The sequence below is a fragment of the Arachis hypogaea genome, chromosome 3, assembly GCF_003086295.3.
Source record: "Arachis hypogaea cultivar Tifrunner chromosome 3, arahy.Tifrunner.gnm2.J5K5, whole genome shotgun sequence".
In the NCBI taxonomy this organism is placed as follows: Eukaryota; Viridiplantae; Streptophyta; class Magnoliopsida; order Fabales; family Fabaceae; genus Arachis; species Arachis hypogaea.
Window position 1 is genome coordinate 9,889,070 of NC_092038.1, and position 16,008 is coordinate 9,905,077.

Sequence of the window (16,008 nt, forward strand, 5' to 3'; positions counted from 1 at the left end):
CATAATAGTTGAACAGATCTGAATCCGTATTAGAGAGTATTTTACAAACAAGCCCATCTCTTACGTATACCATAACTTAAGTGGATAAAATCCTAGGATAGTTTCCCTGGGGGTTAAGACTGAATTTGAATATAATACCAAAAATAAAATTGATTGAATTTGAATAATAGCTCCAAAATCTAGTGGCGTACGCTTTAATTCATCAAATTTTAGCGGCTATACCCTCATTTTCCTTGCCTCCCTCCCCACATCAAGTGTTAAACTTGAGCAAGTACCACCAAAAAATAAAAAACAAGAAACTTGAGCATATATAAGGTACAAGAGTTTGATACCTATGCAACCCCCTAAAATGATAACCTTTGTTTTGAATTGGGCTAAAAATGATAGCCATCTAAAACCGGCAATGTTTAAAATCAGGAAAACAAAATATTCCCGTGTTCATTGTTCTACACTTCTACACCATATTTTATAGCTTGTAGGTTTCCAATATAGTAATCGCCAAATGCATTATAATTATCGTTCTACATCCCCGATAATCACTGACAAATATGTATTAAGCCTAATGATACTAGTGTCATTCGACTCTAGGATCTATGCATCAAAACCTGGACAAAGGACAGAACCACCGCTTCTAAATAAACAGTTGAAATTAAGAAAATCCAATGATGCATGATTACATAAACATGATGCTACATTATTCATTTGTCGACCAATCAATACTTTATATGACTACTGTGATACAATGTTCTTTAAAAAGAAAATAACGAAAAGGAAACACTGACCCAATCTATAGCTGAGGTAAAAGAAAAACCATCCGATATCTTTTGAGCGAGCAAACAAACAAAACAGTGTTCTCCATAATACAAATATTGGTTGAAAAAACAATCTGCTAAATATCTTTTCTGATCATGTCCTGAAAACTACCTTCAGTAACCGCTTTTAATAACTGTCTATGTGAAGAAAGCAGCAGACACTGCAAGAAATTGTAGATGTGCGCATAGAATCAAAACCCTGCACTTGCAATCTAGACAGTAGTCTTGTGTACACGGGTGACAGGATCAAGGGACACTATTGCAAGATGCTAATCACATGAAAATTTTCCCAAAATCATGAAAAGGAAAAAGAAATTTCTAACTTCTTTAACTTAGCCTCACGCTCTGCCTTGTCTTGATCATTCGCTTAAGTGAACCCAACCATGACTGGCATTCATCCCACTCACTAGTAGTAAGAATAACCTGCAACACACAAGTAAATCAGCCAATGTAAATCCTATAATATTGTAACTAACATGCAGTGGCAGTTGCAGTTGCAATTGCTTTTACCTGAACTTGTAAGGCAGTACCAAAATCACCATTGTCTAACGCCTGACAAAGTTGAAGGAGCTTATCAGATGCATTTTTGGAGATGTCCCCACTGTTCAATTTGGCAAACAATCCACCGAGTCTTTTTGAATTGTCTTCTATCTCCCGCTTCTTAGCTGGGTTTGCACGTGCACCACCCAATGCTTCTGATGTTTCGTTGAAAAGCCTTGTCAATGTTGTAACAATTGGCATTTGGTGTGCTGGCAGTCACAAAAAGCAAAACATAGAACCAGATAGATAGAATGAGTTAGTTCTAACAAATAAGAGTGACTCACGATATAACAAATTCCAGACTTGGGTTTCCAGGTCAGACAAGACAAACAAAAACTACGAACACATAAATGCCAGGAAATGTTTAAAGATTATTTTGGTTCAATATAACATGGACTACTGGAAAAACATATTACCAGGTACTTTTGAAGTGTCGGCTGTTTGCACAGTAGGTGGTGGCTCTGCGGGTGCTGCAGCTGGTTGAACAGGTTGAGGGTGGGGAGGACTGGGTGGTTGCGATGATCCCATCCCAGGTCTTTGGACACCACCAGAACCAGGGACTGGCATGAATCCCATTGGATTTGGTGTAGGGGCCACAACCTGTGACAAGTTAGGGTTATGACCTAAACCCACATGTGATGGAGCAGGGGGTGCTGAATGGTAAGGCGGATTGCTGCTTGACTGAAATACAGAAAATAATGTTTTGAATCCACAAGTAGCCACAGATAAATTATGTCAAATCTGAAACTAAAACCATAAGTCAAAACTTACATTGTACAACTGAGAACCCAATGTGGGCTGCTGATATTGTTCCACGTTTCTAAGCGCCGGAAAATTATGAGGATCGAAAGTTCTCAAAGGAGGGGGTGTGACAACATTATTCGAGAAGTTCATCTACAATAAAGAAATTATCCAATAAATAAATAAAGAAATAAAACACAGGAAAAAATGGAAGTATATCTTATGAGGTTATCTGTAACATCAATGCTGAGGCAATGATCACTATGAAATCTTCTAATGCTTCAGAACAAATTTGACAAAAGACAATGATGTACCAAGGAAGTAAAAAATACATGAAATAACATTTGGTCTCCCTCACAATCTTTTCAGCATGTATAAACAGTAGAAAAATGTGGCTTAAATGATATATAATACGCAAGCTCATAATTCTGTTTTTTTACGACAAAAACATGGGTCAATTGAACACCAACTCCAAAGGAAGTTATAGACACAAAAAGCTGCAACTGTTAGTTTTTGTTAAAATACCTGGGGAGGTTGAGGAACCTGAGCAGTCTGTGGTGGAACAAATAAATTAGGCTGCTGAGGTTGCTGCTGTGGTGTAGGAACACCATATCCTCTTCCATATCTAGGATCAAATTGCTGTTGATAGTTTTCAGAATATTGAACACCAGAAATCCCATGCGGCACTTGAGCAGATATTGACTCCTAAAGAACAAAAAGAGGAGCAATTTCCAAGTCAAGAATCTACTTTGAACAAAATATAAAATGCCAAACAGCATAGTTAATTAAAGTCACTACCTGATGGTAAGTTCTATTATAACTAGAGCTATCAGCACCATAAAAGGATCCACTGTGTGATTGAGAATTATCAAAAGCAGTAGTTTTTAAGTCTTTCTCTGCAACAATGATTTAAAGGTGGAAAGATAAGAACACTGAGGTGTGCAGAAACTTCAAATATTGCACAAAAAATGAAAATGCTAGATGATTGAAGAAGAAAAGAAAAATTAAGGAAAATTTGGTCAAGTTTCTGATCAGAAACTGTGTAAACTGTCGCACTTCACAATTAACATGACTATGATATACCACCCAAAAAAAAACAAGGGTGCTAGTAGTTTAAGTATCATCAAGCAAATCCTGCATATTAAGGGTGACTTGCTAATAATTAGCATAGCCTTATCACCAATTTTCTAGCATAATGTACACCAGTCAGAGAAAAACGTATACCAGGTTCTGTAGAACGTGCAATTCGATCCTTTAAAACCACAAGCTCAGGTGATAGTTGATCAGAACCCAAAAGTTTTAAATACTCCATTGCTGTGGTCAACAGCCCTTGACTTGCTAAAATTTCAGCATATTTCTCAACAAGCTTGCACAGAGAAGCACTAAACTGCTTCTGTCCCGTTGCCAAGGCAAGAACAATAGTCTTTTCCATCAGATCCTAACATAATAAAATTGTAAATTTTCTATCTTCAGTATTGGTAATTCAAAATTTTACATCAAACCTTTTTATAAGGAGTATCAATCTCACCTGAAGAAGATCAACATAAGACTTCCCCTCATGCTCAGCTGACAGGCTCCTCGACCATATTTCAACTGTTTTATCAATATTTCCAGCACATATATAACAAAGAGTTGCAGCTAACGAATTGCCAGCCCCCATGAGTTTTGAGGCAAGTGTGTCACAAAGCATTGTCCATTCATCTCTCTGAGCAAACTGTCAATATGTGACAACAATATCATGAGCATAAGCCATAACAATGTTTTCATCACAACATGAAAATATAGTTTCTTACTCATACTATAGTAAAATGATAGCCTCAACTTTATCTAATCATTAACCCCAAAAAGAGAAAAGAGATAAAAACAGATATCATTAGCAACATGATATTGCATCACTATTAGTAGCAATAGTATATAGATGATAAAGTAGTCAGAAAGAGAAATTAAATGGAGAATTGATGATCTAATACGTTACAAGAAATAACAAACGACTATTAAAACAAAACTACGGTAAAATAAAGGAGATTGAGTCTGAGATGCTACCAAACACTTCATTAGGTAACTTTGCAGTTATAGGAAACATTAAATCAGTATCAGGTAATTCCAAACTATCATAATAAACTTAAACAAGCAAGAAAACCAAAGAACTTACACTACAAAGAAGAGCAAGGGTTTCTTTCCAAAATTTGAGAGGCCTAGTGTTCACAAGGCTCAATAGGTCATTGCTCACCATTGCTGATACAATCTGAAAATGGAAATCATGCCCAGTGAATGTGGCTTATAAAAATCAACTACCAGGTAGTTATTACATAGATTGTCAGATATGAAATAGACAGATTGTGCGATGTAGTATCAGCTACCTTTAGGTAAGGCGACCGGATCATCTTAAGGTATTGATCTCTTGTACTTTCCCACAAGGAAGCATTACCAACATGAGCAATAACCAAGGCATCGGCCCATTTATTTGCAGATATGCACTGTGCAACTGCACCCTTGTAATCCCCAAGAACTAAAGCACGCTGAACACTGTCATCAAATGAAGGGTCACTGCTCTCCTCTGTTTCGACAGAATCTTGGATTTTCTCTGATCCATTGGCAGTGTCCTCAGCAACAAAGTTGCCCACAGAAGTAGTTACGGGTGATTCAGCTTTAGGACTGGGAAGATTGTTAAAGAAATCCTCCCCATTATCAAATGAAAAAGAAGGTGCTTCATGAGGTGCCAGATGTCCTGTATTATTAACAGCAGTGTCCTCAAGTCCAAGAGCATTTACTTCTTGGGAAAGATCATCATTAACTGTGTCTTTTTCTTCACTAGGTACGTTGAATCCAAGGTGTGTTAGAAGTTTTGTGCGTGCAGTCCCATCATCTTCAAACATAACCTTCAAAAACCCCCAAGTTTCCCTATCCTCCACAGATCTGTCAAAACAATTAAAATGCAATTAACAAATGGAAAATTCACACAACAAATATGAATCAATGCAATACGAGTGGATAGAACATACTCTGATTCCTGAGATTTTTTATCACATAAAATTCTCAACAAAGACCTTTCGCCATTTTGAATTGCAGCTTCAAATTCAGAGGATCGACTGACTAGACCATCTTCAGTGACCAAGTTATGCACATAAACCTGGGAAGTTACAAATGGCATGACTAAAATGAACCATTCAAGAACATAGCCAAATAAACCAAGTACTAAAATATTACCTCTGAAGGTCCAAGTTGAGAACCAGATGCAGATGCCTTAGACTGAAATGACACAAGTTTTCCACCAAAGCCAAAAGAAACGCCAACAGGGCACTTGTACCATTTTGGAGCTCTAAGTGATACTGCGCAGAAGAGGGAAATTTCATTAAGAGATTCAAAAAACTAAGTTATATCAAGGAACACAACAATAACATAATCTTGCCTAGCCCACACACACACCAATACTTATCAAGGAATGCTGCATAGTGTTCAATTATATATGCAAAATTAAATATAATAGTTTGCAGTTTATTTGATAGACAACAAAAACAAATGCATCACCTGCACCATAATCATTTTGCCCAACACCATAATGACGGCAACCCTGCAGAAAATTACATATGCTATCATTAATTCTGACCCCAGAAAAGAAGTGCTAATATCTACAGAAGAGAATCAACAAAGAAACAAACAATTTAGTTTCTTATATTATTTTATGTATGGATATTTAACCCTTGACTGCTGGTGTACTTAGGCCAGGAGGCAGGGGAGAAAAAGGAAAGCCTAATGTGAACTGTTACCAATAACCCAAATATGAAGTTGATATGTGATATGGTAGGATCTAACAAACACTAGGCTAACATAATTCTAAGTAAAAAATTTAAACAAAAATGCTCATATGCTTCAGGAGATATAGAATGAAAACTAAGATTCAGAATTTAAAAGAGAGCGAGAGAGAAGGAAAAATGGATTGTATGAAGTGCAAGTTAAAACTTTGGTGATCAGTGTCAAAGAACTACTTCAATTAAAAATAATAATAGTTCTTAGATTTCCAATAGAATTGACGTGGTAAAAGATGGAATGGAGAACAAAAGGACCATAAGAATATAAGGCTGCAGCATATTCTTAAAGTTTATAACATTAATTGAATTGAGCAATGTAAAAGGTTTTATTCTAAAATTTGCCATTATATGAATTGAAAGATGCTACTTCAAACTTCATGACATTCTCAAACAACTGCTAGGCACTGAACTTAATGACTTAATAGGGCGAAGAAAATGCACACATTACTTATCTAGTCTTTCATTCTCCATATTACATCATCACATTATTCCTAGTTAATTACAAATTACAAATAAAGTATGCCTCCCAAAAGTGCAAAACAAAATCCAGTGAAAACTCGTCAAATTTAAAATATACAAATATACCTTAATATTGTATATGCCAATTTTTCCATCAAAGGAGGACGCTGATATCACTCCTGGGATCTTTGGATACCAGTGCACGTCAAAATTCCAGTTGGTTCCAGCTGGCAATTCACAGGCAATCTGTGCCCAACCCCAACCAAAACAAAAGTGTCACTACCAAAGAAAATTCTCCAACTGAAAAGGTTTACCCAAGAGGGTAATTTTGAAATTAGTCAAACAGAATATTATGGGGTAAAAAAAAGGCAAACACCACCTCTCCAGAAATTGTGTCCCAGCATATGGTCCGGCTATCTTTGCCACAGGTTATCAAATAAGAGCTATCAGTGGGACACCATGACATTGCAATAACACCTAATACAGGAAATTGAGGCAACATAATCAAGTCAGCTACGCTTATACCATTAATGGCGATTTCTAATAGAAGTAAGCAAGTTTTCAAGCATTTATATCAAATATCACAAATTATAATAAAAAAGCCTAACACACCACAGTCTGTCTGAAATCTCTGCACATTAGTTTTCAGAAGCAACAATTCCAAAAATCACACGTATGTCATACTTGTTTGCAAATAACAGGACCAAAAAAAGAATTAAAAGGGTGCCATTACCTCTGGTGTGACCCACAAACTCTTTTATTGGTGTCATTATATTCCTCATATCCCAAAGCTGCATCAATATCCCACATAAGGTCAATGCATTTCCCCCGAAAAAACAGACTTAAATGATTGGCAATTACTATACCCTTAGAGAAGGAGAACCATCTTCATCTGATGCAACAACAAGTTGTGTGGCAACATCAGGATGCCACTGCAAAACTGAGCAACGCCTTCTAACTGAATCTGCAAAGCTGATAGCTCACAAAGGATAGACAAGGTTATAATGAGTTATTGACAATAGAACACCAGAATACTTCAAAACTAATAGCAGAAGATAATCAACCAAAGTTACCTTATCACTGGCTTTTGCTTCTTCAAATCCCAGACCACTGGAAAGATAAAATGAGAAAACATAATAAAATGAAAATTCTAGTATTCAACTACTAAACAACACAATATTAGGAATAGAACCCACCAGTGGTCCCATTGTAGGAAGTGGATGCTAATATGTGTTGGACTTTACTATTCCAAGATAAGAATGAAACTTCCCCCTGGGCGGCAGAGCCACTACCCTGTGCAATAATAAGGTACGTGAAACCCTTTTTTAAAGAAAAGAGCTATAAAATTGATATTTGAAGATGTAGACATATTAATCCATTAGGGAAAGGATATCTGACCTTAAGTGGTGGAAAATGAGTAGGCTCAGAAGGATTGACCAAATCCCATATACAAATTTCACCATCCTCAGCACCAGACGCAAGAAGATTTGGTGTGATGGCATTGAACTCAAGACCACGAACCTGAAATATAAAAATGTCAAAGGTTAGAATTCACCTAACCAAAGAATACAGGCATTATATAATTCATCACTTTCAATGAATGAATATTATCTTTGAAGGGGATAAAAACACAGGCACCATATAAAAACAAACAATTTAAACCCCGCAGATTGATTTGTAAATACAAGCAAAGAAGAACTTACCGGTCCTTTATGTCTTACAAGATGTCCAACTAGAGCATTTTCATTTTTCTCCGAACTGTAAAATTTTGTTAAGAAAATGAAGCAATTGGAAAGGCAGGGAGAAAATTGTAAATTAGACTCAGATATTTTAAATTACCAAATATTTGTTAACAACTTCATCAAGACCAAAGAAAACTCTAAAAGTAGCAATAATGCAACATTTGTCTACCACAACAGCAATTACTATCTTCATCTATTTTCACAACGATCACTCTATAGCACTATAATTTGAAGGGAACAGCTTGATTTTGAGTTAGCATTCTATCGCATAAATGTTACTGCATCAATTCACAAAATAAAATTGGAAGGTTTTCTGAACATGAGTGCAAATTTCAATACTAAATCATTATAGGTATCTTCTCTCACGTTTATCTTAAAAAATATCAATCCATTCATTAGTTGATGTAACATTGCACAATCCTCACAGTAACACTTGCAAGCCGGAAAAAAAAAAGGAAAAGGAAAAATCAAAAGCAAAATAATATAAATGCACTAGAAAGTTTCTTTTGCAAATAAAAGAGTCAGCAATTCTGTATCCATTTAACTGAGCAGTTAGGCAATTTCTGATCTATTCCTTCTCCTTTGACGTTTTAGGAGGATAAGTCTGCCTCGATGCTTTTCAGTGTTTCTTCCTAATATAAATATTCTATTTTCCATTAAGAGGGCCAAATTTTACACGAGCAGTACGGAAATTTCGTTCATATTAGCGCAAAACATCAAGGAATTAAGCTCTATAGGAAAATTGTAACATGTGTCTAATCAGCGCTATAATCCATGCACTTGTAAAATAGTAGTACCACTAATCAGTTCATTTTACCACCATAGAAAGCCAAAAGTTCACCATCTAATCTAACCGAATTCCTGTGAGGCAACCTAATCACTCGAAACTCAAACCTCCAATCAAAACACATTCCGTTTTCGAGAATAAAAGCGACAAGGCAACGTGCAAGAACAAAGGAAGGTGCAATTACCGGATCAGAGTGAGAGGATTCCAGATATCAATGTTACCATCGACAAGTCCACCAGCAATGAGGCCTAGCGCGAATCCTTCCGTGTTGGTACCGTTCTTCCCCCACGAGAGTCGGTTGAAGCGCTCGGAGCTAGGGTACTCGGCGACGAGAGGCAGTTCGGGTTCATCTGACTGGAAATCAAGCTTGAATATCTCGAGGTTCGCCGATGAACTGAAGGACAGATCAACGGCGCCGGCCATAGTCCCCGCCGCCATGTAGGGCGCATCCGGCGCCAGCGCCACCGACGACGATCGATTCACCCCTTTGATGCACGCCATTTCCGTCCGATTCCTCACACAAGAAACCAAAACCTAATCGGAAACACGAAATTGGAATCGCGAATCCGAAATTCAAATGGATCTGAGAATCAGGAATTGTTTCGGATCTGATCTGTGGAATGTGAGAGTGTGAAGAACCACTCTCTCTCTCTCTCTCTCTCTCTCTCTCTCTCTCTCTCTCTTTTCCCCTTTTTTCTCTCGTCTCTCTCTGTTGTTCTTTTTTTTTTTTCTTCTCCTCTTGTTTCTACAATAACTTAGCGTGGTTTGAGCTCGTTGTGAGTTTATTATAACACTTCTTTCAGTGTGACACACTACTACGGGGCCTTGTGAGGGTGGTACTGTCTGCAATGTACAACCGCATAAGCGGGGTTGTAGAAAGCTCTATTTTGTACGCGTCGCACTGGATTGTGGCTCCAATGCTGTAACTACGTAAATATGTCATTTGAACCAATTAGAGCTCCACATGTGTGATGGGTTTTTCATGTGGAATAATTTGATTCTATTAAATTTATAATTTTGTTATTAAATTTGTATTCTTATCTTATCAATTTTTTATTTTAGACGAACTTAATCCATTTTCATTAAATCAACAAACATATTATATTCAACGGTCATGCGTGCAATCTATTTCAATTTAAAATATTTGTGTAATTTAAAAAAAATATTTTATTTGTATTATTTATCTTAAAAATTAACATTTAATAAATATTTATATTAATTATTTTAATTATAAATTATTTTAATTCTAATTATATTAATTATTCTTATTTTTAAATATTTTAATATAATTGTCGTTCATATATAATTAGTATTGATATGATATTTATGTTTATAATTTTATTATGCATGTGTATATTAATAACACATATATTGATAGAATATTTTTGTAATTAATTTTGTGCGATTAAATGTTATATATAATATTTTTTTATCGTTTATGAGTATAAGTTTTAGAGGTAAAACATTTTTTTAATTTTTTTAATTTGTTATTCTTTATTTATTATTTCATAGAATAAGAATGTATTTTTTATTTTTTATCAAAGTTGATCATTTTAAGATAAGTTACAATTTTTTTTACAATTCTTTATTGATATAGTTATTCTCTTATTCTTTTGATAATTTAGTAATTATTCTTACTTAAATTTATTTTTTTATCTATCCTTATCGTACTATTGTTTTTTGTCACAATTATTTATAATACATCACATTCATCAAATACCATCTCAAATTGTATTTTATATGGATGAAAGAGTTCAACAAAAAGGTAATGAACTCTATTTAAAAAAAAGATAGTTGAATCTATTTATATATTATGACCAACCTAATAGAATATGGATAAAGTTAATTGTTTTAGGAAGAGTTCGATTTTTGTTTGAGCTAAAATATTTTATTTTATTTTTTAATTTTCCTTTCTTCCTTAACTATTTCTCTTTTTTATTGAAATTGATCATTTTTAAAGTATAAATCATAAATCGTAATTTTGTCATTCTTTTATAAATTTAACCTTATTTTTATTTTTTTAATTATATAATGAGTGTTCTTACTTAATTTGTTCTCCTTATAATGGGATCATCTTTTACACAATCATATACAATGTATTACATCTGTCATATTTTATCACAAATTGTTTTCATCCACTTAAATATTAATTATATTTGAATCTGAGATATGTAATATTTAATTTTTTATTTTCAATTTATTCTTTTACAATTTAAGAGTTTTTTTATCAGATTCAAATATATTTAAGTAATTGAGTTAAAAATATTTTTAATATGATAGTATGCTATATAATTTTAATATACTTTTAAACAATTAATACATAAAAATGAATATTTAAAAATAATAATAATAGTATTTCTTTGTCAATAATACTAAATGTGTATAAGAAGATTGACATAATATCAAATATTATGGAAGCAGCTTGATTATGAGAAAAATAATATTTATATATTATTAAAGTTAGAATATGTGTATTAATATTTTAAATCACTTAATAATAGAAACATATGTGATAATATTATTCTTAAAAAGATAATATTTTAATTTATTATAAAGTATACTAAACATAAATTATTTAAGTTATACATAAAAATATACATAATAATTTATTTTTAAATTAGAGAATCAAGTTATTATATTATTATTAATTAATTAATAATTTATTTTTTAAAAATATTATAATTAAATGTATATTCTTTGATTGAAGAATAAACATGCTAGTCTATTAAATATAATTTTTAAATTAAATTTTGAGAATAAAATAATATTTTAAATTTCTTCCTTGTTTAAAATTCATAGTTTATTTTAGACAATCTGAGATTTTATTTTCTAATATATTGAGTATGACTTTATTTTGATGCTCTTTATTCTTATATTATTAATTAATAATTTCTTTTTTAATTTTAAAAGTATTATACTAATAGAAGGAATATGTATATTAATATATGATTATGAAAAATAAAATATTTATATATTATTACAGTTAAAATACATACATTATTATTTTAAATCAATTAATAGTAGAGATATATATACTTATATTATTAGGGAAAATATAATATTTTAATTTATTAATAATTACCTAAACATAAAATATACAAATTATACATAATTATTTACTCTTAAATTAGAAAATCAAATTAGTATATCATTAATTGATCATTTATTTCCTAAACTTAAAAGCACGATAATCAAATAATGTATAAACTCATATTAAAGGGTAAATATGTTATTCTCTTAATTAGATTTTTTAAATTAAATTTTGATGATAAAATAATACTTTTAGTTTTTTCTTTGTTGAAAATCTCATAATTAATTTATTTTAGACTCTTATTTTGAGATTTTGTTTATTGGTATATTAGGTATAATTTTATTTTGATGCGCTTTATTTTTTCTCTGTCTACACATGGATGTTCTATAAGCATACAACTATTAGGAAAAAAAATAATAATATTTTTGTCACGACTCAATCTTACCGTGACTAGAGTTTAGGAAAACCTTCCAAAACAAGCCTCGTAAATCGATATTACGGAAAATAGAACAAATAGAATTTTCAATTATACTAAGATGCAACACATTCTCAACATCATATTTAAAATATACTCAGCATATTTACATAAAATTTGACTTTAATATATACAGCAAAGTATGGTCTATTAGTTTCATCTACTAGAATATTTATAAAGCAACATATTCAAGTCACTAAAGTCGGATCCTACTTGTGTCACATAGAGCAATTTAATAAGTTTAAAGAGTTTTAGAGCTATTTACACAAAATATCAAGCCCTTGAACAATAAAGGGCTCGCCAACACAAACAAAACTAAGGTGGAACTGATGAAGTTGGATTAGGATCAAGGCTCATATCTGAAAAAAAAATGAAAAAACAACAGAGTGAGTTTTACAACTCAATGAGTAAATAGAGCATCTATAATCCCACAAGAGACTGTTGTATAATTAATAAACTCTTAGTTAAAATAAATCCACTTTAATAATAATGACAAACATTATACTCAAACACAATGATAATTAATTATAAATATCAAACATTTAAACTTCTTTATTTATAACAATATACGCGGAAGGTTATCTAATCCAGAAAAGTAAAAATAACAGACAGAAATCACACTTAGATTGTTTTCCTTCATGTGAGTTCTGAAACAGACATATTCCACTAGTTTTGTGGACATGAAACAGACAGAAATCATTTCATCTCATATGGTCCTGAAAATGCAATTATATACTGATAAGGTGCATCAAGTCTAGCGCTTACTGCCGCTAGCTGCAGTTTCTGTCATAGAATTTTTTAAAATATTTTGACATACAAATTATTATCAAGCTAAGAGTTGTCAAACAAATCAATAAGTGCATCACCAATTTAATAGTAATAATTCATGTAATAACTTTATCCACAGTGTGTGTGCGCCATTGGAAGGGAAGCAAAAGAAAGAAAAGTGATGGGCTTGGCCCATTGTTCTTTTTTTTTTCTTTAAATGTTCTACAACCTCCCCATCTTTAAAAAAATTCGGTTCCCGAATTTCGAACACAAAAATACCTTAAGTTTTGAACATACAGATATTTATCGTGCATTATATTTTTAGGTTCTCAGGTTGCTTCTTCTTCCGAATGATTCTTCCAGACTACTTTTACAGAGGCTACTTCTTTAGAACGCAACTTCCTTACTTGTCGATCAATTATATCAATAGGTTCTTCTTCAAATGATAAATCATTTTCAATTCCACTGATTGGGGAGTAAGTACATGAGATGGATCATGAAGATATTTATGTAACATAAACACGTGGAATACTGGATGAATCATAGACAAATCAGGTGGTAGGGCTAAGCGATTTGCTACTGCGCTTCTCAAAAGGACCAATATAACGAGGACTAAACTTACCCTTTTTGCCAAACCTCATCACACCCTTCATAGGTGACACTTGGAGAAAAACTTGATCACCCACTGAGGATTCTAAGTTACGTCTCCTATAATCAGCGTAGGCCTTTTGTCTACTTTGAGCTACTAACAAACATTCCTTGATCACGCGAATTTTCTCCATCGCATTTTGTACCAAATAGGGTCTTAACAGTTTGACCTCACCAATCTCAAACCATCCAACTGGTGATCTACATCGCCTTTCATAAAGAGTTTCAAATGGTGTAATTTGAATACTGGCTTGATAGCTATTATTATAAGAAAACTCAATCAAAGATAAGTAGCTGTCCCAATTTTCACCAAAATCTAAAACACATCTCAACATATCTTTCAAAATTTGAATTGTTCTCTCAGATTGTCTGTCTGTATGTGGATGGAAGGTTGTACTAAGATCTACTCTTGTTTCAAGCGCATTTTGAAAGGATTTCCAGAAATAAGAGTTAAATTGTGGCCCACGATCTGAGATAATAGAGACGGAGGCTCCATGAAGCTTGAATATCTCATCAACATAAAGCTTAGCATATCGGGCTGCAGTATAAATAGTTTTCACAAGAAGAAAGTGAGCTGACTTCGTCATTCTATCTAGTATCACCTAAATTGAATCGTAGCCCTTCAAACTATGAGGTAAACATGTTATAAAATTCATGGTAATTCTCTCCTATCTCCATTCAGGTATCTCAATATGTTGTAGCAACCCTGCAATTTTTTTTATGTTCAGCTTTAACTTGTTGACAAATCAAGCACTAAGAAACAAAAGTACTTACATCTTTTTTCATGCCTTCCCACCAAAACAATTGCTTCAAATCTTAGTACATCTTATTAGTGTCTGGATGAACGATGTATTTAAATTGTGAGCCTCCTGCATAATAGCTTTCTTTAGGTTATTATTATTTGGCACACATAAACGGTTATCACACAACGTAAAATACCTTGATCAAGAGAAAAATTTGAGTTTTTCCTATTGTAAACATCTTCCATTATCTTTCTTAACTTTGGGTCATCATCTTGCACAGACTTGATTTATTCTATTAGAGAGGACTGAGATCGTACATAAGCCAACAATGGCCCTGACCCTTCAAGTTTAAAGTATACATTCTCATATTCTAACTTGTGAATCTCTTACACTAAAGGTCTTTTTGATAAAACAATGTGATTTAAACTACACATAGATTTACTACTCAATGCATCAGCAACAACATTAGCCTTACATGGATGGTATAAGATGGTACAATCGTAATATTTAAACAACTCCATCCATTTACGTTGTCTGAGGTTAAGATCTTTTTGTTGAAAGATGTACTTTAAACTCTTGTCATCTGTATAAACTTCACATGTTTCTCCATAAAAATAGTGTCTCTAGATCTTTAAGGCAAAAATCACTGCTTCCATTTCTAAATCATGAGTTGGGTAATTCTTCTCGTGCTTCTTAAGTTCTCTAGATGCATAGGCGATGACTATACCATGCTGCATAAGAACACATCCAAGTCCTACCCGAGATGCATTACAATATACCAAATATCCTCCGGATCCTGAAGGTAAAACTAGAACTGGGACAATAGTCAAACACTTCTTAAACTTTTGAAAGTCTTGTTCACATTCATTAGTCTATTGAAATTTTACATTCTTCTGAATCAACTTAGTCAAATTAAAAAGGAGCTGATATTTTAGAGAAATTTTTGACAAAACGTCTGTAGTAGCCTGCCAACCCGAAAAAATTACGAATCTCTTTTACTGATGTAGGTCTTGACCATTGTTGGATGGCTTCAACTTTCTTTGGATCCACTTTGATTCTATCTTTCGATACAACATGACCTAAGAATGCTACTTAGTCCAACCAAAACTCACACTTAGAAAATTTTGTATACAGTTTGTGATTTCTTAAAGTTTGCAAAATAACTCTTAGATGATGCTCATGTTTTTCCTCACTATTGGAACACACTAGAATGTCATCAATAAAGACAATTACAAAGTGATTTAAAAAAGGCTTGAATACACAATTCATCAAGTCCATAAAAGCAGCTGGGGCATTGGTTAAACCAAAGGGCATCACTAAAAATTCATAGTGTCCATATCGAGTTTGAAAAGTCATTTTTGGAATGTCTTCTCCCTTAATCTTTAACTGATGGTATCCAGAACAAAGATCTATCTTGGAAAAACAAAAATCTCCTTGTAGTTGGTCGAACAAA

General features: G+C 33.0%; 1 protein-coding gene across 1 annotated transcript; it reads right to left on the reverse strand.

The window, feature by feature from the left end:
• Positions 1 to 649: 649 nt before the first annotated feature.
• Positions 650 to 9,800, reverse strand: LOC112789398 (protein transport protein SEC31 homolog B). The gene is made up of 22 exons (XM_025831265.3): positions 9,075 to 9,800; positions 8,065 to 8,119; positions 7,760 to 7,882; positions 7,558 to 7,654; positions 7,435 to 7,471; positions 7,228 to 7,333; positions 7,095 to 7,152; positions 6,741 to 6,838; positions 6,488 to 6,607; positions 5,622 to 5,664; positions 5,301 to 5,422; positions 5,096 to 5,223; positions 4,454 to 5,009; positions 4,246 to 4,338; positions 3,622 to 3,807; positions 3,318 to 3,531; positions 2,892 to 2,989; positions 2,619 to 2,798; positions 2,124 to 2,246; positions 1,769 to 2,033; positions 1,323 to 1,561; positions 650 to 1,235 (listed from the first exon to the last, which is right to left on the reverse strand). The coding sequence occupies exons 1-22, from the start codon at positions 9,389 to 9,391 to the stop codon at positions 1,140 to 1,142; spliced, it is 3,354 nt and encodes a 1,117-aa protein (XP_025687050.1). The 5' UTR covers positions 9,392 to 9,800; the 3' UTR covers positions 650 to 1,139.
• Positions 9,801 to 16,008: the final 6,208 nt, after the last annotated feature.